The 25,469-nt window shown below is 48.1% G+C and overlaps 1 protein-coding gene across 1 annotated transcript in view; it reads right to left on the bottom strand.

Moving 5' to 3' along the window:
• LOC120931063 (alpha-1A adrenergic receptor-like) overlaps positions 1 to 25,469 on the bottom strand; it is a 138,377-nt gene that overhangs the window by 41,401 nt on the left and 71,507 nt on the right. The window contains exon 2 of the mRNA XM_040342186.1: positions 6,962 to 9,127. Coding sequence (XP_040198120.1) covers positions 6,962 to 7,859 — 898 coding nt within the window. The 5' untranslated portion in view covers positions 7,860 to 9,127. The remainder of the gene's footprint in view (positions 1 to 6,961; positions 9,128 to 25,469) is intronic.

Raw genomic sequence — 25,469 nt, 5'->3', positions numbered from 1 at the left:
GGGAGTGGAAGGATGGATGGAGACATGGATGGATGGAGGAGTGGAAGGATGGATGGAGACATGGATGGATGGGGGAGTGGAAGGATGGATGGAGACATGGATGGATGGAGGAGTGGAAGGATGGATGGAGACATGGATGGATGGAGGAGTGGAAGGATGGATGGAGACATGGATGGATGGCGGAGTGGAAGGATGGATGGAGGGATGGATGGAGGAGTGGAAGGATAGATGGAGACATGGATGGAGGAGTGGAAGGATAGATGGAGACATGGATGGATGGGGGAGTGGAAGGAAGGATGGAGACATGGATGGATGGAGGAGTGGAAGGATGGATGGAGACATGGATGGATGGAGGAGTGGAAGGATGGATGGAGACATGGATGGATGGGGGAGTGGAAGGACGGATGGAGACATGGATGGATGGGGGAGTGGAAGGATGGATGGAGACATGGATGGATGGGGGAGTGGAAAGATGGATGGAGACATGGATGGATGGAGGAGTGGAAGGATGGATGGAGACATGGATGGATGGGGGAGTGGATGGATGGAGACATGGATGGATGGGGGAGTGGATGGATGGAGACATGGATGGATGGGGGAGTTTGCCTTGAATATTAATGAATGAAATGTCGTGTTTGATTTGTGGCGCTCTGATTTATTGCGCTCTGATTTGTGGCGCTCTGATTTGTGGCGCTCTGATTTGTGGCGCTCTGATGTCTTCCCTGCACAATGCAGCATCTGAATTTTCACAAATCTATAGAGATAAATATCTGTAAAGTAATAACAATCCTGCATTGCGGTGAACTGTAATCTACGGCAAACAATTCCGTTCCAGGAGCCGGTAAAGGACGGCGGTGATTGGGTGAACTCTGGTTGCCTTTTTGCACTTTGCGCGGCGGTTGCATCGCACGGCTCATCACTATTTATAACTTTCTGTGAATTTAAATGAGGCATTTCCTCTGCATGTGATTGGATGTTCAACATCAATGCAGATGAACTGTAGAGAGCGAATAAATTCTACGTTCGGAATCCGGGGATTTTCTATTAGGTGTGGGTGATAATCCCGGGTTATTATTATTGCTTCTGCCAGATGCTGTTGGGCGTTCTCCAGCAGTCCGCGTCCGAGGAGAATGGTTAAAGCTGAAGTTTAGGTACGGCAAATTTTGTTTAGCTCATATCTCTTGTAAGCTATAGTTTTTATTTTTTATTTTTTTTACCTTCTTAAATTCCCTCTGCATATTGCTACATCCCGACTAAATGCCAATGGCAGAAGTCCAAGATGCTTTATAAAGGAAGAAAGAGTTGACCTTTTCACAGCTATTAGTTTTCACAACAATATCCAGCACACACTTACATAATCAAAGTGGATGTTAAGGCTCAAGGTTTTTTTCCCTTCATGCATTCAGGGACGAGCCGCGCTCTGCGTGTGAATGGCGACACGGAGCAGCAGCTCGGGAGTGAGCCTTCTCGGGTGCCTCCATAGCACTCGGCAGAAGGGAGGATAAGGTAAGAATTATGGGCCAGATTCACAAAAGAGATACGACTGCGTATCTGCTGATACTCCGTCGTATCCCTGTTTCTATCTATGCGGCTGGTTCATAGAATCAGTTACACATAGATATCACTAAGATCAGACAAGTGTAATTGTTTTACAATGTCGGATCTTAGGATGCAGTACCGCGGCCGCCGCTGGGGGGAGTTTGCGTCGTAAACCAGCGTCGGGTATGCAAATTAGGAGTTACAGCGGATCCCGAACGGATTTTCGCGTTCGCTACGTCGCCGCTAGTCTAGTTTCCCATCGCAAAGTTAGTCGTCGTTTTAGGTGCCCTAACTTTAGTCAGCAAGCGTATTGCTGTCTAAAGTATGGCCGCCGTTCCAGCGTCGAAATTTAAAAATCAACGTCGTTTGCGTAAGCCGTCCGGGAATACGGAATTACGCTACGCGCGTCGCCGTTGGAAAAATGACGTCACGGCGCGCAAAGCACGACGGGAATTAGGAAACGGAGCATGCGCAGTAGGTCCGGCGCGGGAGCGCGCCTAATTTAAATGGCTCACGCCCATTTGAATTGGCCCGCCTTGCGCCGGAGGCCGCGGGCGTAGTTTTCATCGCAAGTGCTTGGTGAATCAGGCACTTGCGATGAAAACTTGCGGCGGTGTAACGTATCTACGATACGTTACGCCGCCGCGATTCTACGTGAATCTGGCCCTGGATGTTTGTTATTAAAAAATAAATAAATAAAGAAACCTTTAATATCACATTAAAATTGATTTAAAGCCCAAACCTTTTCTTTCTAATTTGGGTGACGATAGAAAATGTTTAAGGACAAAAAAATACCAGCAGCGCACACACACGCTCGCCGGCCACTTAATTAGGTACAACTTGCTAGTACCGGGTTGGACTCCTTTTTGCCTTCAGAACTGCCTGAATTATTTGTGGCATAAATTGAACAAGGTGTTGGAAACATTCCTCAGAGAGCAGGGCTCAGGAGTGTGTAATGGGCATAGTTCAGGGTCAGGAGTGTATAATGTACTTAGGTCAGGAGTGTGTAATGTACATAGTTCAGGGTCAGAATTGTGTAATGTGCATAGTTCAGGGTCAGGAGTGTGTAATGAGCATAGTTCAGGGGTAAGAAGTAGATAATGCATAGAGTGCAGGGATCATAAGTGCATAGTGTACTTAGTTCAGGGTCAGGAGTGTGGATTGTACATAGTTCAGGGTCAGGAGTGTGTAATGTACATAGATCAGGGTCATAAGTGCATAATGTACTTAGTTCAGGGTCAGGAGTGTGTAATGTACATAGTTCAGGGTCATAAGTGCATAATGTACTTAGTTCAGGGTCAGGAGTGTGTAATGAGCATAGTTCAGGGTCATAAGTGCATAATGTACTTAGTTCAGGGTCAGGAGTGTGTAATGAGCATAGTTCAGGGGTAAGAAGTAGATAATGCATAGAGTGCAGGGATCATAAGTGCATAGTGTACTTAGTTCAGGGTCAGAAGTGTGTAATGTACATAGTTCAGGGTCAGGAGTGTGTAATGTGCATAGTTCAGGGTCAGGAGTGTGTAATGTACTTAGTTCAGGGTCAGGAGTGTGTAATGTGCATAGTTCAGGGTCAGGAGTGCATAATGTACTTAGTTCAGGGTCAGGAGTGTGTAATGTGCATAGTTCAGGGTCAGGAGTGCATAATGTACTTAGTTCAGGGTCAGGAGTGTGTAATGTGCATAGTTCAGGGTCAGGAGTGTGTAATGTACATAGTTCAGGGTCAGGAGTGTGTAATGTACATAGTTCAGGGTCATAAGTGCATAATGTACTTTAGTTCAGGGTCAGGAGTGTGTAATGTGCATAGTTCAGGTGTAAGAAGTAGATAATGCAGGGATCATAAGTGCATAGTGTACTTAGTTCAGGGTCAGGAGTGTGTAATGTACATAGTTCAGGGTCAGGAGTGCATAGTGTACTTAGTTCAGGGTCAGGAGTGTGTAATGTACATAGTTCAGGGTCAGGAGTGCATAATGTACTTAGTTCAGGGTCAGGAGTGTGTAATGTGCATAGTTCAGGGGTCAGAAGTAGATAATGCATAGTTCAGGGTCAGGAGTGTGTAATGTACATAGTTCAGGGTCAGGAGTGTGTAATGTACATAGTTCAGGGTCAGGAGTGTGTAATGTACATAGTTCAGGGTCAGGAGTGCATAATGTACTTAGTTCAGGGTCAGGAGTGTGTAATGTGCATAGTTCAGGGGTCAGAAGTAGATAATGCATAGTTCAGGGTCAGGAGTGTGTAATGTACATAGTTCAGGGTCAGGAGTGTGTAATGTACATAGTTCAGGGTCAGGAGTGTGTAATGTGCATAGTTCAGGGTCAGGAGTGTGTAATGTGCATAGTTCAGGGTCAGGAGTGTGTAATGTACTACTTAGGTCAGGAGTGTGTAATGTACATAGTTCAGGGTCATGAGTGTGTAATGTACATAGTTCAGGGTCAGGAGTGTGTAATGTACATAGTTCAGGGTCAGGAGTGCATAATGTACTTAGTTCAGGGTCAGGAGTGTGTAATGTGCATAGTTCAGGGGTCAGAAGTAGATAATGCATATGGTTCAGGGGTCATGAGCGCATAGTGTACTTAGTTCAGGGTCAGGAGTGTGTAATGTCCATAGTTCAGGGTCAGGAGTGTGTAATGTACTTAGTTCAGGGTCTTGAGGCGATTTAGTTCGCATTTGTGGCGCTATACAAGTTACTCACTCACTCAGGAGTGTGTAATGTACTTAGTCCAGGGTCAGGAGTTGGAAGTGGTAAATGCATAGAGTGCAGGGGTCAGGAGTACATAACGTGCATAGTTCAGAGTGAGTAACATACAGACTGCAGGGGCCCAGAGTATGAAAATAACATAGGGTTAGGTGGGGGTAATGCACGGGCAGGGGGTGGGGGTATGCACATGCCACGGCCATGATGTGTAACAAAACTGATCCCCCCTGTCAAGTTCAGTCGCTGAACAAGACCCATTCTACTGGACCGGCCGTCCCACAACCACATACAATGTATGGTGCAGGTTTTTAGGGGTAAATCAGGTGCCGAGGAGGCAATACAACAAAACAAGTTCAAATGGAGGGAGGGGTATGTAATGTGCTGGGGGTGCCGGAATAAATTGGGGATTCTGGAAAATGACCATGAAAGGGGAACAAAGAAGGTCACAGTTCTACTTTAATTTGTACATTTTTGCCCAATAACCCTTCGGCAATACGAGCAGCCAACAGCGTGCCTTGGATCCCCAACCAGCGATGGAGCCATAATGTCTATTGGTGATTGTCAGTCACAATGCCCATAGACCGGCTCCGGCGGTTCACCGCCGCTTCCCCGTGTAATTAAATGGAATCGCTCGGGGGAAATAAACGACAGCCACAAGCCGGTCGATGACGATCATTAAACTCGGTCAGAACGGTGCAATAACCGGGAAACAAAACAATACTGATTTGGACGCGCGTCACGCCCTCACGGGCCTTTTCATCATCGGCGCAGAGAAACAGATGGAAGGGGAAACTTTATAATTCTCTGCAGTTAATTAGAAAGTTCGGCTTAATTAAAGAACATTTTACACTCCATCGGCGACGAGGGTGTGATCATTCATCGGTAATTAGTGCTTTTAAATAAAAAAAATAAAAATAAAAAGCTCATAACTAATAAAAACACACGTCGGGGTTTATAAGGGTCCAAAATGATTAGACGACGGCCCGGAAATAACTCTTAGTCCATATCTAAGACATTTACCATAAGCAGTGCCGGGACAAAGTCATCCAGTACCGAAGGTGCCAAACTGTACTCCCCCTTCCCCTGATGGGGGCGCTATAGAATATCTTTTGCAACTGGGATCTAGGATATACAGCACCGCCCTGCCTGTCTGACACTTGCACATAGCAACAAAAATAAAAAAAAATGTTGGGTGATTGGTTGGCACACCGAGATTGCCGGTACCTGGTGTGGACTGCAACTCTATATTCCCTAAGTATGTCACTGCTACAGACAATGGACCCCACCACCGGAGGAACAAATGCTCCTCTGCTTGGGCTCCATCTGTCAGGTTGAGCAGCCCCAAGGCAGCATGGCGGGTCAGTAAGGGCTCTTTCACATGGGGGAACCATTAAACCTCTGCTCAGGCTTCTCCTGTCAGGTAGAGCAGCCCCAAGTCAGCATGGCGGGTCAGTAAGGGCTTTTCACATGGGGGAACCATTGAACCTCTGCTCAGGCATCTCCTATCAGGTAGAGCAGCCCCAAGGCAGCATGGCGGGTCAGTAAGGGCTCTTTCACATGGGGGAACCATTGAACCTCTGCTCAGGCTTCCCCTATCAGGTAGAGCAGCCCCAAGGCAGCATGGCGGGCCAGTAAGGACTCTTTTACATGGGGGAACCATTGAACCTCTGCTCAGGCTTCTCCTATGGGGTAAAGCAGCCCAAAGTCAGCATGGTGGATCAGTAAGGGCTTTTCACATGGGGGAACCATTGAACCTTTGTTTAGGCTTCTCCTATCAGGTAGAGCAGCCAAAAAGGCATCATGGCGGGTCAGTAAGGGCTCTTTCACATGGGTGAACCATTGTACCTTTGCTCAGGCTTCTCCTATCAGGTAGAGCAGTCCCAAGGCAGCATGGCGGGTCAGTAAGGTCTCTTTCACATGGGGGAACCATTGAACCTCTGCTCAGGCATCTCCTGTCAGGTTCTGGTAAAACTAGTGTTCGTAATGGAGATCGCACATTCATCACGCTGTAACAGACAGAAAAGCGCGAATCGTCTTTTACTAACACGGAATCAGCAAAAGCAGCCCAAAGGGTGGCGCCATCCGCATGGAACTTCCCCTTTATAGTCCCGTCGTACGTGTTGTGTTTTTTCACGATCGTGTGTAGGCAAGGCCGTTTTAATGATCGGGTTGAAAAAAACGTTGTTTAATCTAGACCCTTAAAAACTTAGGGCAGCGTATCTGAGATTCGCTACACCGCCGTAACTTACTTTTTTTGTTTTGAATCCTGGAAGAATTTGCGCCGTAGAATTCGCGCCGTAGCTAATTTGCATACTCGACGCGGAAAACGACGGGAACTCCACCCAGTGGACGCCGAAGTATTGCATCTAAGATCCGAAGGCGTACAAAGCTTGTACGCCTGTCGGATTTAACCCAGATGCCGTCATATCTTGGTTTGAGGATTCAAACTAAAGATACGACGTGGGAAATTTGAAAGTACGCCGGCGTATCAGGAGATACGCCCGCCTACTCTCTTTGTGGATCTGCCCCTTAATTTTTTAGAACCCGAAAAACGGTCATGTGTACGCGGCATAAGACATTTATGCCCAGCACTTCTCTGTAATCTTCAGGCCTAAATTATTTATTTTCTTTTAAACATGTGTGCAAAAAAAGTTGAAATTTATAGAACAATTCCCAGCATCTTTCATTTCTGCAACAGAATGTTACATAGTAACAAATAAAATCACTTACCTATAGGCATAGCAAGAAAAAAAGGAAGCCAGCACAGGACAAAACATCCCACGACTATCCCCAGAGTCTTTGCAGCTTTCTTTTCCCTGGAAAATTTAAGGAGTCGTACAGAGAAGTGGGTTTTGTTCTTCGTACTGGAGTTGGAACTGAGGCTATCAGGGGTGCTCTTCCGGTGAATCCTCAACGTCACCTCCTCAGAGTCCGATTTCTCACATTTCATCCCAGAGTTTAAAACTTTGCCCTCCCTTTTGGCCACGACGTAAACCCTAAAGTACATGACGAGAATAATTGTGAGCGGAAGATAAAAGGAACCAAAGGCCGAGAAGAGCGCATAGCCCGGCTCTTCTGTGATTTCACAGATGGTCTCATCATCCGGCGCCGGCTCCTTCCAGCCGAATAAAGGTCCAATGGAGATCACGAAGGACAAGGCCCACACGCAGAGTAGAGCGAGAAGACCTCTTCTTTCAGTCATAATGCTGGGGTACCTCAGCGGATAGCTAACCCCTATATAGCGGTCAATAGATATGACACATAAGCTCATTATGGAAGCCGTACAACAAAGGACATCGACCGCGGCCCAGATGTTGCAGAAAATGCGTCCAAACAGCCAGTATCCTTGGATCTCAAAGGTGGCGGAGAATGGAAGAACCATGGACATCAAGAGAAGGTCTGCTACGGCAAGGTTGACGATGAAATAATGGGTCACGGTTTGGAGGTGCCGGTGGCAGACGACTGAAAGTATGACCAGGATGTTTCCAAGAACACCGAAGGTGATGAAGACCCCGAAGATAACTCCGATGATGATGGTCTTGGAGATGCTATTGGTGGGCGTCTGGTGAGTGCAGTTTAGGCAAAGAGGGATCGATTCTACTGTGTTGTTCTGATTAAATAGGACCATGATCAAGTTGAGTCAAGTCTCTTTAAAGAAAACAATGATTTCCCAAAGTTCCAAGTCAAGAAACGATGACTCCAATGTTCCAAGTCAAGAAATTATGACTCCAAAGTTCCTAGTCAAGAAATGATGACTCCAAAGTTCCAAGTCAAGAAACGATGACTCCAAAGTTCCAAGTCAAGAAACGATGACTCCAAAGTTCCAAGCCAAGAAATGATGACTCCAAAGTTCCAAGTCAAGAAACGATGACTCCAAAGTTCCAAGTCAAGAAATGATGACTCCAAAGTTCCAAGTCAACAAATGATGACTCCAAAGTTCCAAGTCAAGAAATGATGACTCCAAAGTTCCAAGCCAAGAAATGATGACTCCAAAGTTCCAAGTCAAGAAACGATGACTCCAAAGTTCCAAGTCAAGAAATGATGACTCCAAAGTTCCAAGTCAAGAAACGATGACTCCAAAGTTCCAAGCCAAGAAACGATGACTCCAAAGTTCCAAGTCAAGAAATGATGACTCCAAAGTTCCAAGTCAAGAAACGATGACTCCAAAGTTCCAAGCCAAGAAACGATGACTCCAAAGTTCCAAGTCAAGAAACGATGACTCCAAAGTTCTAAGTCAAGAAACGATTCCTATGTTTTAAGGTTCTGGAAATGGGCTTTTCAGGCCAAAATCCACATTCAGGCACTGATTAACATGCGAAATTTAGAACGCGGCCAACGTGATGTTTACATTCCTCGTCCTTGTGATTGATCAGAAAAAGTAACTCCAAAATCATTTTGAAATGTTTTCCTTTACTCTGGGCACTTCCAAGTTATTCCGATGATCTGCAGATGTGAAGAGATTTCATTGCACACCATGTCTTAGCATGTCTTAGCATTTCACATTTATCGTACGAAATGTCCTTCTCCTGTGAAGGTGTTTTTGGGTTGAGTAGCTTCCTGATAAAGGTTTGGTTGTAGCGGAGCATATATTTGGCAAAATGTGCTTTTTTTTCAAGGTTTATATCGTATGTTGTAATCCTCTGTATTGTACTTTTTTTATTTCACTTAGAAACACTTTATAAACGTCTGTTCTTTGAGATGAATCTCTCCCAGAGAAAAAGGTCTGTCGAAGACTTTTGGAGGATCCTCCAATTTCCAGTCCGTTATCTTATTCTTTGGAGGTTGCGGATTAAATTGTTTGGAACAAAGTTTCTCTAACTGGACTGGTGAAGACTGGTAGACATGGCCCCTGTGACATTGCCGTCTTCTCATGTTAGTCCAAAAGGTTCTGATCACCTACAATATAAAATGCAAAAAGAGAGGGTCAGATAAGCCAGAGCGGGTGAAGTTCAAAATGTTTTCGGTGATATTTTTTGCTGTTTTATGCCAGTAAGGCTATACAGTGGAACATGATTACCAGATTACTACCAGATTACTAGCATAAGATAATGAGCATCTACATGGGAGCCAAGACTGATGTTGGCCACCATGGATGGACTGGCCATTGGGACTACAGGGAGTTTTTCCCGGTGGGCCGATGGCTCAGTGGGCCGGCTTCAGTGACAGCGGACCACCGCCCCCTCAGCTCCTCTGTCTCTCCCTTCCCGCAGCGCTCACCTCCTCTCCCTGCCCACATCGCTCACCTGGGGGGAACAAAGAAGCAGGGGGAGGACCAGAGAAGCAGAGGGGACGACAGAGGAGCATGGGGGAGGGGACAGACAGCTGACTCAACAGCTATGGCCTGGGATTTTCTCACTTCTGCCCAATCTTGTCCCATAAGGGGGGGCACCGAACTGATTTTTTGCCCCGGGTGAAATAATGTCTTGCTTCCCCACTGGCACTGCCTATCATAGTACCAGTACCAGCCGTTCTACTCTAATAAAGTAGAACGGCTAGTGGCTAGTAAAGGGGGAGAGGGGGCTTGGGTGGCCGGGGGGGGGGGGTGGGTGCTGTGGGAGTTGTCCGGCCACCATGGGAGAGACCTGTCAAAGTGGGTCAGTCTGGATGAGGTCCAGGGCCAAATTTCTGTCCCAGTCCAGCCCTGGTTCCAGGAGAATGCTCGTAATCCAAAGCACTCGCATATCAAAGCGAGTTTAACCATTGAAGTCAATGGAAACAAAAATAGTTTGTTCCGCATTGACTTCAATGGCATGCGGCCAGAGGCGGGGGGGGCGCTGGAGAGCCTCAGAAAAGGCCAGAGGACACCTCGGCTGACCTCGGCAAACCTCGGAAAGACTTTGTTCCCGAGATTTGCAGAGGTCAGCCGTGGTGCCCTCGGGCCTTTCTGTGCATTTCCAAACGGCGCGGGTCAGCTACGATCGCCCCCCCACCTCAGGCCAAACAAGGTACTGCACACCGCTTTGGCCTGAATCATGCTCGTTTTGCGAGACAACACTCGCAAACCGAGTTCCGATTTTTATAAATACAGCGCTCGTATTGCGAAACGCTCGTTAACTGCGTTACTCGCAATACTGAGGTTCAACTGTATAGCGATCCAATGGAAATCTGATAGGGCTCCTACTCTATCTTTCTGGAAGCACTTGGTCAATTCAGTTATTTTTTTTTTCTACAAAGCAACTTAATTGTCCTGGGGCTGCCCCAAAAACTTCAAGAAGGTGTAGAATTTTTAGTTAAACTCCGATTCTACCACGGATGAGCAAGACGATGGCTCCCTGCCTCACGCCAACCGTTCATTAGACTGGGTTAGTAACAAATCCTTAAAATGGAAGTAAACCGTCCATTGCAACTTTCACCTACAGGTAAGCCTAGATTAAGGCTTACCTGTAGGTGTTTGCAATATTTCCTAAACCTACACGGTTTAGGAGATATTTGCCAAAAAGAATGCACCGTTGTCTATGGCGCATGCGCACTGAGAATGGCGGTTTTCTGAATGAATAATGCCAGCTTTGACGGCTCCCGCTCCGGCCAATCACAGTGCCGGAGTGGCGATACCCGGAAGTAACCTCCGGGAGATAAGTCTGCGGCTGGAGGGGAAGACGAGGACGGCTTTGGGGGCTTTGATCTCAGGTAAGTAATGCATAAAGAGCTAGTATGCTAGTCATACTAGCTCATTATGCCTTTGTCTTGCAGGTTTTTTAATTTTTTATTTGGGCGTTTACAACCTCTTTAAGGCTGCTTTCACATTGAGGCGTGCAGCCGCGGTGACGGTATAGCCACGCTATTTGTAGCGCCGCTATACCGTCGTATTTACCGCGATATTCGGGCGCTAGCGGTAAGGTTTTAACCCCCCCTAGCGGCCGAAAAAGGGTTAATACCGCCCGCGTTGCGGCGGTATTACCGCGCTTTCCCATTGATTTCAATGGGAAGGCGCGGTATAGGAGCGGTGAACACACCGCTTCTATACCGCGGTAAAGATGCGGCTAGCAGGACTTTTGGAGCGCTCCTGCTAGCGCACCGCTTCAGTGTAAAGCCTTCGGGCTTTCACATTGAACACTACAGGGCAGTTTTTTTCATGCGGTATAGCAGCGCTATTTTTAGCGCTGTACCGCATGAAAAACGACCTCAATGTGAAAGGGGCCTAAGGGCTCATTTACTCTCGCTTCGGCTTGAACACACATTAACACTTGCTTCAAAACAAGGCTTCGGACAGGCTTTGTTAAAGCTCTCTGAACGCCAGTCAAAGCTCCTGTCACTAAATAAAATGGTTAGCTTACATTCCTGTTTACACCATGCTTTTGCTTCACTTCAAAAATGATACCCCATGTAGCTTTAGTGGTGCTTCAAAGTGTCTTCAAAGCCTCCATAGAAGTCTATGGCAAAACTCGCTTGAAGCCCCACAAAGCTTTATCAAAGCCCGAAGTCTCGCTGAAGCTCCACCAGGTGTAAACAGGACTGTAAGCTGAACCATTTTATTTAGTGACTGGAGCTTTGACTGGCGTTCAGAGAGCTCGTCGGAAGTCTTTTTTGAAAGCAATTGTAAACTAGCCCTAAGGATGACTATTACCGTATTTATCGGCGTATACCGCGCACTTTTTTGCCCAGAAAATCAGAGAAAAATCGTGGGTGCGCGATATACGCCGATACCCGCTTTCCCGCGCCGAGTTTGAATACTGCGCCGGCATATACCGAGCGCAGTACACTCGTGTATAGTCGGGCAGTCTCGGCTCCTCTCGCGCTCACATCCTGGACGTACAGGACGTGAGCGCGAGAGGAGCCGAGCCTGCCCGACTATACACGAGTGTACTGCGCTCGGTATATGCCGGTGCAGTATTCAAACTCGGCGCGGGAAAGCGGGAAACGAGCGGGGAGGACGCCGCAGAAGGATGCCGGACCAGACGAAGAGGACACCCGAAGCCGCAGATGGACGCCGGACCCGACGAGGCCGCAGATGGACGCTGCGCAAGACACCAAAACTGTAAGTACAAAAATCTTTTTTCCACAGGAATGCGGGTCCACTTTAGGGGTGCGCGCTATACGCCGGAGCGCGCAATACCCCGATAAATACGGTAATTGCTGCTGTACTTCCATGTTGAAAATTGATCGAGGGCCTCAGGTGTGGCCCCCAACACCTCCACAGGGTGGCACATAAGTTGGAGTATATTGACCTCAAGCATTGGTGTCAGTAAATGCAATAAACCCCCCCCCCCCATCACTGCAATTAAAAAAAACATCATTGCAATAATAATACCCCACCATTGGTGTCAGTGGACACAATAATAACCCCCAGCATTGGTGTCCCTGGATGCAATATAAACCCCTAGCATTGGTTTCAATGGATGCACTAATAACCCTCAACATTGGTGTCAATGGATGCTCTAATACAGGGTTTGACAAATTTGCTTGGAATCTAGGAGCCAGCTAAAAAAGTTAGGAGCCAGAAAACGCGCCCCGTTCCTAAGATCTCGCGCGCAGAAGCGAACACATACGCGAGCAGCGCCCGCATATGTAAACGGTGTTCAAACCACACATGTGAGGTATCGCCGCGATTGGTAGAGCGAGAGCAATGATTCTAGCCCTAGACCTCCTCTGTAACTCAAAATATGCAACCTGTAGATTTTTTTAAACGTCGCCTATAGAGATTTTAAATTGTAAAAGTTTGTCGGCATTCCACGAGCGGACGCAATTTTGAAGCGTGACATGTTGGGTATCAATTTACTCGGCGTAACTTTATCTTTCATAATATTAAAAAAAATAGGGATAACTTTACTGTTGTCTTATTTTTTAATTAAAAAAAGTGTAATTGTTTCCCAAAAAAGTGCGCTTGTAAGACCGCTATATAATGTTTGGGGGTTCTAATTAGAGGGAAGAAGTTGGCAGTGAAAATAGTAAAAAATTACATTAGAATTGCTGTTTACCTTGTAATGCTTAACTTATAATACCAACGGCCACCACCAGATGGCGCCAGCTCACACAAGGAAGAGCTGGGGACTTCACAAAGCCACGGCCTCAATTACCGGACATCACGGGCCCCACGCGATCGAGCGGCGGGGGAGGTGGGGGCCTAGTACGCTGCAATCCTGGGGAAAAGGCGCTCCGCAGACTAGGGCGAAGCCGCGGCCTCACCTAAAACATCCTGCCCGCAGCGATCCTGGGAAAAGGCTGCAGTGGATGCAATAGTAACCCCCAGAACAGGTGTCAATGAGTGCAATAAAAATCCCCAGTACTGGTGTTAGTACTAATAACCCCCCCCCCCCTCCTCCCAATAGGATGGCCACTGGCAGTTATGTTAAACCCCCCACCCAACTGCATTGGTGGTCAGTGGTAGTGCAATTTAACCCCCACCCTGCAATGATGGTCATGGTAGTGCAGTCTACCCCCCCCCCCCTCACATCATATAGCTGTTTACTGGCAGTAAGAGTTACCCCCTCCCCCCCCTCATATTGCTGGTCATTGGCAGTGACATTTTTGGCAACAGAGATAACATTCAGCTTGAGTAGTTTATTCAGTTTGATGTTTCAGCAGAGCGCAGCGCGCCAAATCTGTCCGAACAAACCCGGGAGGGAAAATGAAGGAAATCAAGATAAAAACTCTTTTATTATACAATGTAACAGTTCGTTATTGTTAGAAGAATTGTTAGGAGAACAACCAAAAATTAAGATCTTTCTTTTTATTTCATCAAAAAGTTTACAATTATTTTATGATAAAAAGACTAAAAAAAGATAAAAAGATACTCAACTTCCTCAAAAATAATAATAATAATAAAAAAAAAAAGAGAATTTCTAATATTATTATTATTGTAGTTAAAATTATTATTATTATTATTATTATTACTACAGATATTTTTAGAGCGGTATTTTATATATGGCAACATCAAATCACCTAATTTTATTATTTTAAATCTTTTAAATTCAGGATAAAAAAAAAGAAAAGAAAAATCAGGCATCTTATTGGTTGCTAAAGCCAACAATGATCGATTTTTTTTTTCTTTTTTTTTTATCCTAAATGTAAAAGATTTAAATAATAAAATAATAATAGAAAAAAAAATGATCGATTTATTTCCTCCAGTGTTTTTACAGAATTGTCTTAGGCCCCATACACACGAGAGGATTTATCCGCGGATTTCCATGCGATGGAGTGTACTCACCATCGAATCGAAATCCGCGCCGAAATCCTCTGGCGATGACGTGGCGACGCTGTCATATAAGGAATTCCACGCATGCGTCGAATCATTACGACGCATGCGGGGGATCCCTTCGGACGGATGGATCCGGTGAGTCTGTACAGACCAGCGGATCCATCCGTTGGGATGGATTCCAGCAGATGGATTTGTTCTGCATGTCATCAAATATTCGATCTGCTGGAATCCATCCCAGGGGAGAAATATCCGCGGAAACAGATCCGCTGGAGTGTACACACCATAGGATCTATCCGCTGAAACCTATTCGCTGGGATTTTTCAGCGGATGGATTCTATCGTGTGTATGGGGCCTTAGAGTCCTATATATATACACACAGTACAGTAAAACCTCGGATTGCGAGTATAATTTGTTCCAGAAACATGCTTGTAATCCAAAGCACTTGTATATCAAAGCATTTTTTTTTACAGAGTATAAAAGAGAAGAGAGGCGCCTCTAAGTGTAGCAATAAGTTGCTAAATGTTGTGGGGCAGATCCTCAAAGAAATTACGCAGGGTATCTCTTGATACGCCGGCGTAATTTCAAATTTCCCGCGTTGTATCTTTGTTTTGGTATCCCCAAAACAAGATACGACGGCATCTGTGTTAGATCCGACAGGCGTAGGCCTTCATACACCGTCGGATCTTAGATGCAATTTTTCGGCGTCCGCTAGGTGGCGTTCACGTCGTAATCCGCGTTGAGTATGCAAATTAGCTATTTCCGACGATCCACGAACGTACGAGCGGCCGTCGCATTTTTTTACGTCGTTTCCGTTCGGCTTTTTCCGGCGTATAGTTAAAGCTGCTATCTGGTGGCGTACGCAATGTTAAGGAATGGCCGTCGTTCCCGCGTCTAATTTTGAAAATTTTACGTCGTTTTCGTCAGTCGTCCGTGAATGGGGCTGGACGCCATTTACGTTCACGTTGAAAACAATGACGTCCTTGCGACGTCATTTAGCGCTATGCACGGCGGGAAATTTTAGGGACGGCGCATGCGCAGTTCGTTTGGCGCCGGGACGCGCTTCATTTAAATGAAACACGCCCCCTACCCGCCCAATTTTAAATCCGCCGCGAGAGATACACTACGCCGCCGTAACTTACGGCGTAAATTCATTGAGGATTCAAACCAAAGCCAGGTAAGTTACAGCGGCGTAGCGTATCTCACATCTGCGCCGGGCGCAGCGGAGGTACGTGGATCTACCCCTGTGCCTTCATTAAATGTAGCCATATTGCTACACTTAGAGGCTCCTCTCTTCTTTTTTATACTCAGTTGTGACGCGACGCTGCTCTTATATCAAGACATCGCTTGTATATCAAGGCAACATTTATTAAAACATTTTGCCTGTCTTGCAAAACGCTCTCAAACCAAGTTACTCTCAAACCAAGGTATTACTGGGGTAGATTCAGGTAGCAATTACGCCTGCGTATCCATAGATACGCAGCGTAATTGCTTAGTTGCGCCGGCGTATCTACTTTCTGTATTCAGAAAGCTCGATACGCCGACTTTAGCCTAAGATACGACTGGCATAAGTCTCTTACGCCGTCGTATCTTAGGGTGCATTCTCACGCTGTCCGCTAGGTGGCGTTCCCGTAGTTGTCAGCGTACAGTATGCAAATTGCATACTTACGCCGATTCACAAACGTACCTGCGCCCGGCGTTCAATCTTTACGTCGTTTGCGTACGTCATTTTTGTCGTAAGGCTGCTCCTGCTATTAGGAGGGGCAGCCAATGTTAAGTATGGACGTCGTTCCCGCGTCGCGATTTTCAAAATTTACGTTGTTTGCGTAAGTCGTTCGTGAATGGCGCTGGATGCCATTTACGTTCACGTCGAAGCAAATGACGTCCTTGCCGCAATGCACGTCAGGAAATTTTAGGGACGGCGCATGCGCAGTACGTTCGACGCGGGAACGCGCCTAATTTAAATGATCCACGCCCCCTACGGGATCATTTAAACTACGCGCGCTTACGCCGGCCCCTTTTACGCTACGCCTCCGCAACTTTACAGGCAAGTGCTTTGTGAATCAAGCACTTGCCAGTAAAACTTGCGGAGGCGTAACGTAAATTTCTTATGTTACGCCAACGCAGTTTTGCGCGCCCCTACCTGAATCCACCCCACTGTGTTTAGGTAGAAGAATGTGAGCGCAAAAGTTACACTAAACCTTCTGACAGAGAAGAAAAACAATTCATAGGTCATCCGGTAAGAAAAAAGAAAAGAAAAAATGAAACACGCAATTTATAATGATCCCTTTTTAATGAAGCGAAGGTCGGTAATAAGAGAATAATTACACTCCTCTGATTTTATTCACCTCCTCTTCTCGAGGCCGTCTAATTACAAGGAACTCGCAGTACAAATTGTATCGCAAGCCGCAACCACTAATCACATATCAGATCTGATCCGTTTAGAAAGAAAAAAAAAGCGAAAGCTAAAAACACCGGAGAGATCCGTGGAGAATAAAGTATCGTCCGCCAATGTTTAACCACTTCAGCCCCCCCGGAGGATTTGGCTGCCCAATGACCGGGCTCCTTTTTGCGATTCGGTACTGCGCCGCTTTAACTGACAATTGCGCGGTCAAACTGACAACTGCAGTTTGGGAGTTAACCACTAGGGGGCGCTGTAGGGGTTATGTGTGACCTCATCTGTGTTTCTAACTGTAGGGGGGCGGGGCTGGACGTGTGACATCATTGATCGTGTTTCCCTATATCAGGGAGAACACGATCAATGAAGCTGCCACAATGAAGAACGGGGAAGCTGTGTTTACACACACCTCTCCCCGTTCTTCAGCTCCGGGGACCGATCGCGGGACTCCGGCAGCGATCGGGCCCGCGGCCGCGGTCACGGAGCTTCGGACCGGGTCGCATGGCTGGGCACTTAAAGAGGACGTACAGGTACGTGCTGGTGCCCAGCCGTGCCATTCTGCCGTATATCTGCAGGAGGCGGTCCTTAAGTGCTTAAATACTAGTACAGTAAAACCTTGGTTTGAGAGCGTTTTGCAAGACAAGCAACATTTTTTATTACATTTTGCCTTGATATACAAGCGATGTCTTGATATAAGAGTAGCGTCATGTCACAACTGAGTATAAAAGAGAAGAGAGGAGCCTCTAAGTGTAGCAATATGGTTACATGTAATGAAGGGACAACATTTAGCAACATATTGCTACACTTAGAGGCGCCTCTCTTCTCTTTTATACTCTGGAGCTCCTGTTGGATTTTTCTTCTAATCCCCTTGTGGAGGCCGCCATTGGTGGATGGACATTTTATGGTCACACAACCAATCACATCGCTGTAATCTTTTCATATGGACTATAAACTGAAGGACCTATCAATAAATGGTTGTGGAACGAATCATCTGAGTTTCCATTATTTCTTATGGGGAAATTTGCTTTGATATACAAGTGCTTTGGATTACAAGCATGTTTCTGGAACAAATTATCGTATACTCGTGATTAGGGTTGTCCCGATACCGATACTAGTATCGGTATCGGGACCGATTCCGAGTATTTGCGGGAGTACTTGTACTCCCGCAAATACCCCCGATACCGAAATAGAATACTTCCCCCCCAAACCCCCCCCCCCCGCCGCCGTTACGCCGCATCCCCGCTACCGACGGGCGGGGAACATTACAGCTTTCATTTGAATAGCTGTAATGATTCGCGCCACGCCGCGTATAGACACTTCCCCTTGCTCGGGTGAACTGTCCAATCCCGAGCGAGGGGGAGTGTCTATACGCAGCGCGGCGCGAATCATTACAGCTATTCAAATGAAAGCTGTGTAATGTTCCCCGCCCGTATTAACCAGTCGGCGGCAGCGGGGATGCGGCGGGATGCAGGTAAGGGGGACATGGCTGGATATGGGGGGGGAGACATGGATGCATGGGGGGGAGACATGGCTGCATGGGGGGAGACATGGCTGCATGGGGGGAGACATGGCTGCATGGGGGGGACATGGCTGGATATGGGGGGAGACATGGCTGGATATGGGGGGGAGACATGGCTGGATATGGGGGGACATGGCTGGATATGGGGGGGACATGGCTGGATATGGGGGAGACATGGCTGCATATGGGGGGACATGGCTGGATATGGGGGGACATGGCTGGATATGGGGGGACATGGCTGCATATGGGGGGACATGGCTGCATATGGGGGGACATGGCTGCATATGGGGGGACATGGCTGGATATGGGGGGACATGGCTGGATATGGGAGGACATGTCTGCATATGGGGGGGACATAGCTGGATATGGGGGGACATGGCTGGATATGGGGGGACATGGCTGCATATGGGGGGGACATGGCTGCATATGGGGGGACATGGCTGCATATGGGGGGACATGGCTGCATATGGGGGGGACATGGCTGCATATGGGGGGACATGGCTGCATATGGGGGGGACATGGCTGCATTTGTGGGAGGACATGGCTGCATTTGTGGGGGGACATGGCTGCATTTGTGGGAGGACATGGCTGCATATGGGGGGACATGGCTGGATATGGGGGGGGGACATGGCTGCATTTGTGGGGGGACATGGCTGCATTTGTGGGGGGACATGGCTGCATTTGTGGGGGGACATGGCTGCAATATGTGGGGGACATGGCTGCATATGTGGGGGGACATGGCTGCATTTGGGAACACATTTAAAAAAAGTATCGGTATTCGGTATCGGCGAGTACTAAAAAAGTATCGGTACTTGTACTCGGTCCTAAAAAAGTGGTATCGGGACAACCCTACTCGTGATCCAAGGTTTTACTGTAGTCTGTATTTGTTCTTCAGTAAACAGTATCTATTCCTCCGAGTTTTATACGGATTCAGAAATGTTTCTCATAAACGCCGCGGATAAAGTAATTTTTTACAGTTATATTCAATAAAAAATACATAAACCAATCATCCAGCCTCCCGAATAAAAACGCATAACCATATTTTCTAATATCATTACACGATCCGCTCGTATAACCATCTATTCATCATCCATCGCCTGTAGGTCTGGGTAAGAATATCGCACAGCGTGCCAATGCTAGGAGCTGAGATAAAACCAATTACCCTGAAATAGCGCAGGAAAGACGATCCGCAATCCGGTTATTCTCTCTTAAAAAATCGTCATTTTATTGAAAAGCCACAGTGTAAACGCAGATAAAGATCAGTTGACGCGTTTCAGCCTCCAACCCTCCCCTTTCCCCCTCCCCTCTTTCTTCTCCCCCTTTTTTCCCCTTTCCGTCCTCCTCCAATTCCAATTCTCTTCTTCCAATCCCCCCCTTTTTTCCCCTTCCCCTCCAGGCCAGTCAAGTTCCTCCACCCTAAACTCACTCCTCCATGTCTTTATGGACCTTGCTTTGTGCACTGGTGTGCAGTCATGTTGGAACAGGAAGGGGCCGTCCCCAAAGTGTTCCCACAAAGTTGGGAGTGTGAAATTGTCCAAAATGTCTTGGTGTGCTGACATCTTAAGAGTTCCCTTCACTGGAGCTAAGGGGGCCAACCCAACCCTTGAAAAAACAACCCCACACCATAATCCCCCCTCCACCAAATGATTTATATAAGTGCACAAAGCAAAGTCCATAAAGACATGGATGAGCGAGTTTGGGGTGGAGGAACTTGACCTGACCTCAACCTGATAGAACACCTTTGGGATGAATTCGAGCGAAGAGTTAGGGCCTAGGATTAGGGCCTAGGATTAGGGCCTAGGGTTAGGGCCTAGGATTAGGGCCTAGGGGCAGGGCCTAGGATTAGGGCCTAGGGGTAGGGCCTAGGGTTAGGGCCTAGGATTAGGGCCTAGGATTAGGGCCTAGGGTTAGGGCCTAGGATTAGGGCCTAGGGTTAGGGCCTAGGATTAGGGCCTAGGGTTAGGGCCTAGGATTAGGGCCTAGGGGTAGGGCCTAGGGTTAGGGCCTAGGGTTAGGGCCTAGGATTAGGGCCTAGGGTTAGGGCCTAGGATTAGGGCCTAGGGTTAGGGCCTAGGATTAGGGCCTAGGGTTAGGCCGCGTACACATGGTCGGACAAAACCGATGAAAATGGACCGAGGTTCAGTTTCATCGGTACAAACCGACCGTGTGTATAGCCCATCGGTCTGTTTTCCTTCGGTCCAAAATTTTAAAACATGGTTCAAAATTGAACCGATGGACCGCTGCCCGATTGGTCCAAACCGATGGTTAGTACAGAAAGCATTGGTTCAAAACCCGCGCATGCTCAGAATCAAGTCGACGCATGCTTGGAAGCATTGAAATTCGTTTTATTCAGCACGTCGTGTGTTTGACGTCACCGCGTTCTGACCCGATCGGATTTTGGAATGATGGTGTGTACGCACATCAGACCATCAGGCCACTTCAGCGGTGAACCGATGGAAATGGCCTGTCAGACCATTCTCATCGGTTTGGAACGACCGTGTGTACGCGGCCTCAGGGTTAGGGCCTAGGATTAGGGTTAGGGCCTAGGATTAGGGCCTAGGATTAGGGCCTAGGGTTAGGGGTTAGGGTTTCCCATTGCAGAATATGGCTAGGACTCAGGAATTGGAACAGGGACCTCCCCCAGAGGTCAAAGGTGGGTTCCCAGAGGTCAAAGGTCGCAGGGCGTGGCTGACCCACCCCCACCAAAGTGTACCGCCTACCCCAACTAAGTCGGGGAATGGACAAGTCGGGGAATGAACAAGTCGGGGTAAGCGTGCCTGACCTCACAAAATGTGCTTCTGGAAGATGTTCTATCGGGTTGAGGTCAGGACTCTGCGCAGGCCGGCCAAGTTGCTCCACCCCAAACTCGCTCATCCGTGTCTCCAACATTCCTGAACCTTGTTAACGGCCTTCCCAGAAGAGGTGAAGCTGTTATAGCTGCAAAGGGCGGGGCCAACTCAATATTGAACCCTAAGGGCTAAGACTGGGATGCCATTAAAGTTCATGTGCGTGTGTGTAAAGGCCGGCGTCCCAATACTTTTGACAATATAGTGTACAAGATCGCTGTGTCTATACACTAATAAAAGAACACATTGCCCTCCATGGGTCCTTTACAATCATTTATACAAAAAATAAATTCTCATGTTTGATGAACAATAAATAATCCAATTTTGACTCATCACAGAAATCGGATAATCCGCCTCCGTTTCTTCTAAACAGAATTAGCATTTTATAAGAGGCTTCCATCGGCCGCCGGCGTTGCCGGTCTGAAGGCAAAGCTCATTAAATGGTGACAACATGACACGGCTAATAAGGCAAAACGAAGCCGAACGGTTTTGTCTATTTATTTATAAATTAATCACATTCAGCCGCAGACGAGCCGACGCGGGAAATCACCGAATCGTCCGGGAAGCTCACATTCGGAATAATTAATTTAATGGGGATAATGAAGTCTGACAATTACTAGAGGTGGGAGGTCCGGCTAATTAACAAAGTCCCCCCCCCACCACCACCGCTGTACTGCATGGATCACCGATGTCTGCACTCCACCTCAACGCGTTTCAATATGCGCTCCCCGCAGGGAAATTTGCTGCCTTTTCCAGATAGAAGAACATCCGTTGGCTTCACACCGACACATTGTATGGAGGTCTACCGGAAAAAAACCTCCGGCACACGGCATGGTGATATTGATCGCCCTTCGATTCGGTTGAATCGGGTGCTTCAAAAATTGACCCAATACTCCCGAAATGTGTGACAATTACCATTCGGGCAAAATAATTTAGGCCTGAAGATTACTTTACCACTTGCCCACTGGGCACTTTCACCCCCTTCCTGCCCTTGCCCCCAATACTGGGAACTTCCCCCCCTTCTCCGAATACCGGGTATTTTCACCCCCTTCCTGTCCTCCCCCCAATACCGGGCACTTTCACCCCCTTCCTGTCCCCCCCCCCAATATCAGGCACTTTCACCCCCTTCTTGCCCCCCCAATACCGGGCACTTTCACCCCTTTCTTGCTCTCTTCCAGTATCAGGCACTTTCACCCCCTTCCTGCCCTTTCCTCCAATACCGGGCACTTTCCCCCTTCCTGCCCTCCCCCTAATCCCGGGCACTTTCACCCCCTTCCTGCACTTCCCCCAACACCGGGCACTTTCACTCCCTACCTGCCCTCCCCCCAATACCATGCAATTTCACCCCTTCCTGCCCTCCCCCCCAATATCGAGCACTTTCACCCCCTTCTTGCCCTCCCCCCAATACCATGCACTTTCACCCCCTTCCTGCCCTCCCCCCAATATCGGGCACTTTCATCCCCTTCCTGCCCTCCCCCCAATATCGGGCACTTTCACCCCCTTCTTGCCCCCCGAATACAGGGCGCGTTCACCCCATTCCTGCACTCTCCCAGTATCAGGCACTTTCCCCCTTCCTGCCCTCCCCCCAATCCTGGGCACTTTCACCCCCTTCCTGCCCTGCAAAACCATACTAGACCCAAGGGCCTAATATGGACCTGGGGAGGGGGGGGGGGGGCGACCTCACTCCCTTTCCTTACCTGCTGGGCTGCATGCTCGGATAAGGGTCTGGTATGGATTTTGGAAAGGGGACCCCATGACATTTTTTTTTAAATGTTTGCATGGGGGGGTCCCCCCCAAATCCATACTAGACCCAAGGGCCTGGTATGGACCTGGGGGGGGGGGGCGCCCGCTCGTCCCCTCACTTTTCTGACCTGCCGGGCTGCATGCTCGCATAAGGGTCTGGTATGGATTTTAGGGGTACCCCACGCCATATTTTTTTTTATTTTGGCATGGGGGGGGGGGGGGGCCCTCCGAATCCATACTAGACCCAAGGGCCTGGTATGGACCTGGGGGGAGGACCCCACGCAGTTTTTTTTCCCACGCAGCTGACAGCTGATGACTCACCGGTTGTTAAGGACGCGGCGGCCGGCTTACCCGGCCCCCTCCTTAGCAACCAGCTATATACGGGGCAGCACAGTGGTGTAGTGGTTAGCACTTTCACCTAGCAGCAAAAGGGTCGCTGATTCAAATCCCGACCACGACACCATCTGCCTGGAGTTTGCTTGTTCTCCCTGTGCCTGCGTGGGTTTCCTCCAGGTACTCCGGTTTCCTCCCACACTCCAAAGACATGCTGGTAAGTTAAATGCCTCCCGTCTAAATTGGACCTAGTCAAGCGCGTCGGGACCCTTCGGGGGAAGACAGCGCTATATCAAGATACCTCTGAACTCATACAGTGAAAAAAAAACGCAACGCAAATTGTGGTAAAAACGAGGAAAGCACTGCAGAAACGCTCAAAAGCAACATGCATAGATGTGAATCGAGCCTAATCTAGTTACTATTGTAATTCGGGAATTCGGATACATCCGAATTTCCAAATAACTAAAAATTTGTCCAAATTTCGATTCGGAATGAACATGTTTAGTTTTTTTTTTGTGCTCGGAGTTTTAGGTTTTTCTCTTTAGGTTACAACAGAATACTCCACATAGAACAGGGGCCTCCAAACTTTCTAAACAAAGGGCCGGATTACTGTCCTCCAGACTTTAAGGGGGCCGGACTGTGGCCATCATGAGTACAACATCCCCCATCATTGGTGTCATTGGAAGAAATTCTGCCCCATCACTGGGAGGAATTCTGCACCATCACTGGGAGGAATTCTGCCCCATCACTGAGAGGAATTATGCCCCATCATTGGGAGGAATTATGCCCCATCACTGGGAGGAATTCTGCCCCATCACTGGAAGGAATTCTGCCCCATCACTGGGAGGAATTCTGTCCCATCACTGGGAGGAATTCTGCCCCATCACTGGGAGGAATTCTGCCCCATCATTGGGAGGAATTCTGCCCCATCACTGGAAGGAATTCTGTCCCATCACTGGGAGGAATTCTGCCCCATCACTGGGAGGAATTCTGCCCCATCACTGGGAGGAATTCTGCCCCATCACTGGAAGGAATTCTGTCCCATCACTGGGAGGAATTCTGCCCCATCACTGGACGGAATTTTGCCCCATCACTGGGAGGAATTCTGCCCCATCACTGGGAGGAATTCTGCCCCATCACTGGAAGGAATTCTGTCCCATCATTGGGAGGAATTCTGCCCCATCACTGGGAGAAATTCTGCCCCATCACTGGAAGGAATTCTGCCCCATCACTGGAAGGAATTCTGTCCCATCATTGGGAGGAATTCTGCCCCATCACTGGGAGGAATTCTGCCCCATCACTGGGAGGAATTCTGCCCCATAACTGGGAGGAATTCTGCCCCATCACTGGGAGGAATTCTGCCCCATCATTGGTGTCATTGGGAGGAATTCTGCCCCATCATTGGGAGGAATTCTGCCCTATCATTGGGAGGAATTCTGCCCCATCACTGGGAGGAATTCTGCCCCATCACTAGGAGGAATTCTGCCCCATCACTGGAAGGAATTCTGCCCCATCACTGGGAGGAATTCTGCCCCATCACTGGGAGGAATTCTGCCCTATCATTGGTGTCATTGGGAGGAATTCTGCCCCATCACTGGAAGGAATTCTGCCCCATCATTGGTGTCATTGGGAGGAATTCTGCCCCTTCATTGGTGTCATTGGGAGGAATTCTGCCCCATCATTGGTGTCATTGGGAGGAATTCTGCCCCATTATTTGGGTAATTGGGAGGAATTCTGCCCCACCATTGGTGCCATTGAATAAAAAAGCACCCCAAGGCCTGGATAAAATCAAGCAACGGGCCACATCTGGCCCCCGGGCCGCAGTTTGGAGACCACTGACATAGAACGAACGCCGCGTTCGCAGTTTCTTCCATTAAAATGTATAGCTGATCTTCTATAAGGACAACCCCACCCGCTCCACTGCATAAAGACATACAACAAGGTTACATCATTGGGAGGAATTCTGCCCCATCACTGGGAGGAATTCTGCCCCATCACTGGGAGGAATTCTGTCCCATCACTGGGAGGAATTCTGTCCCATCATTGGGAGGAATTCTGCCCCATCACTGGGAGGAATTCTGCCCCATCACTGGGAGGAATTCTGCCCTATCACTGGGAGGAATTCTGTCCCATCATTGGGAGGAATTCTGCCCTATCATTGGGAGGAATTCTGCCCCATCACTGGAAGGAATTCTGCCCCATCACTGGGAGGAATTCTGCCCCATCACTGGGAGGAATTCTGCCCCATCACTGGAAGGAATTCTGCC

The sequence above is a fragment of the Rana temporaria genome, chromosome 3 (genome assembly GCF_905171775.1).
Source record: "Rana temporaria chromosome 3, aRanTem1.1, whole genome shotgun sequence".
Classification (NCBI taxonomy): domain Eukaryota; kingdom Metazoa; phylum Chordata; class Amphibia; order Anura; family Ranidae; genus Rana; species Rana temporaria.
Note: the sequence above shows the minus strand (reverse complement) of the source record. Positions and strands in the feature narration are given on the sequence as shown.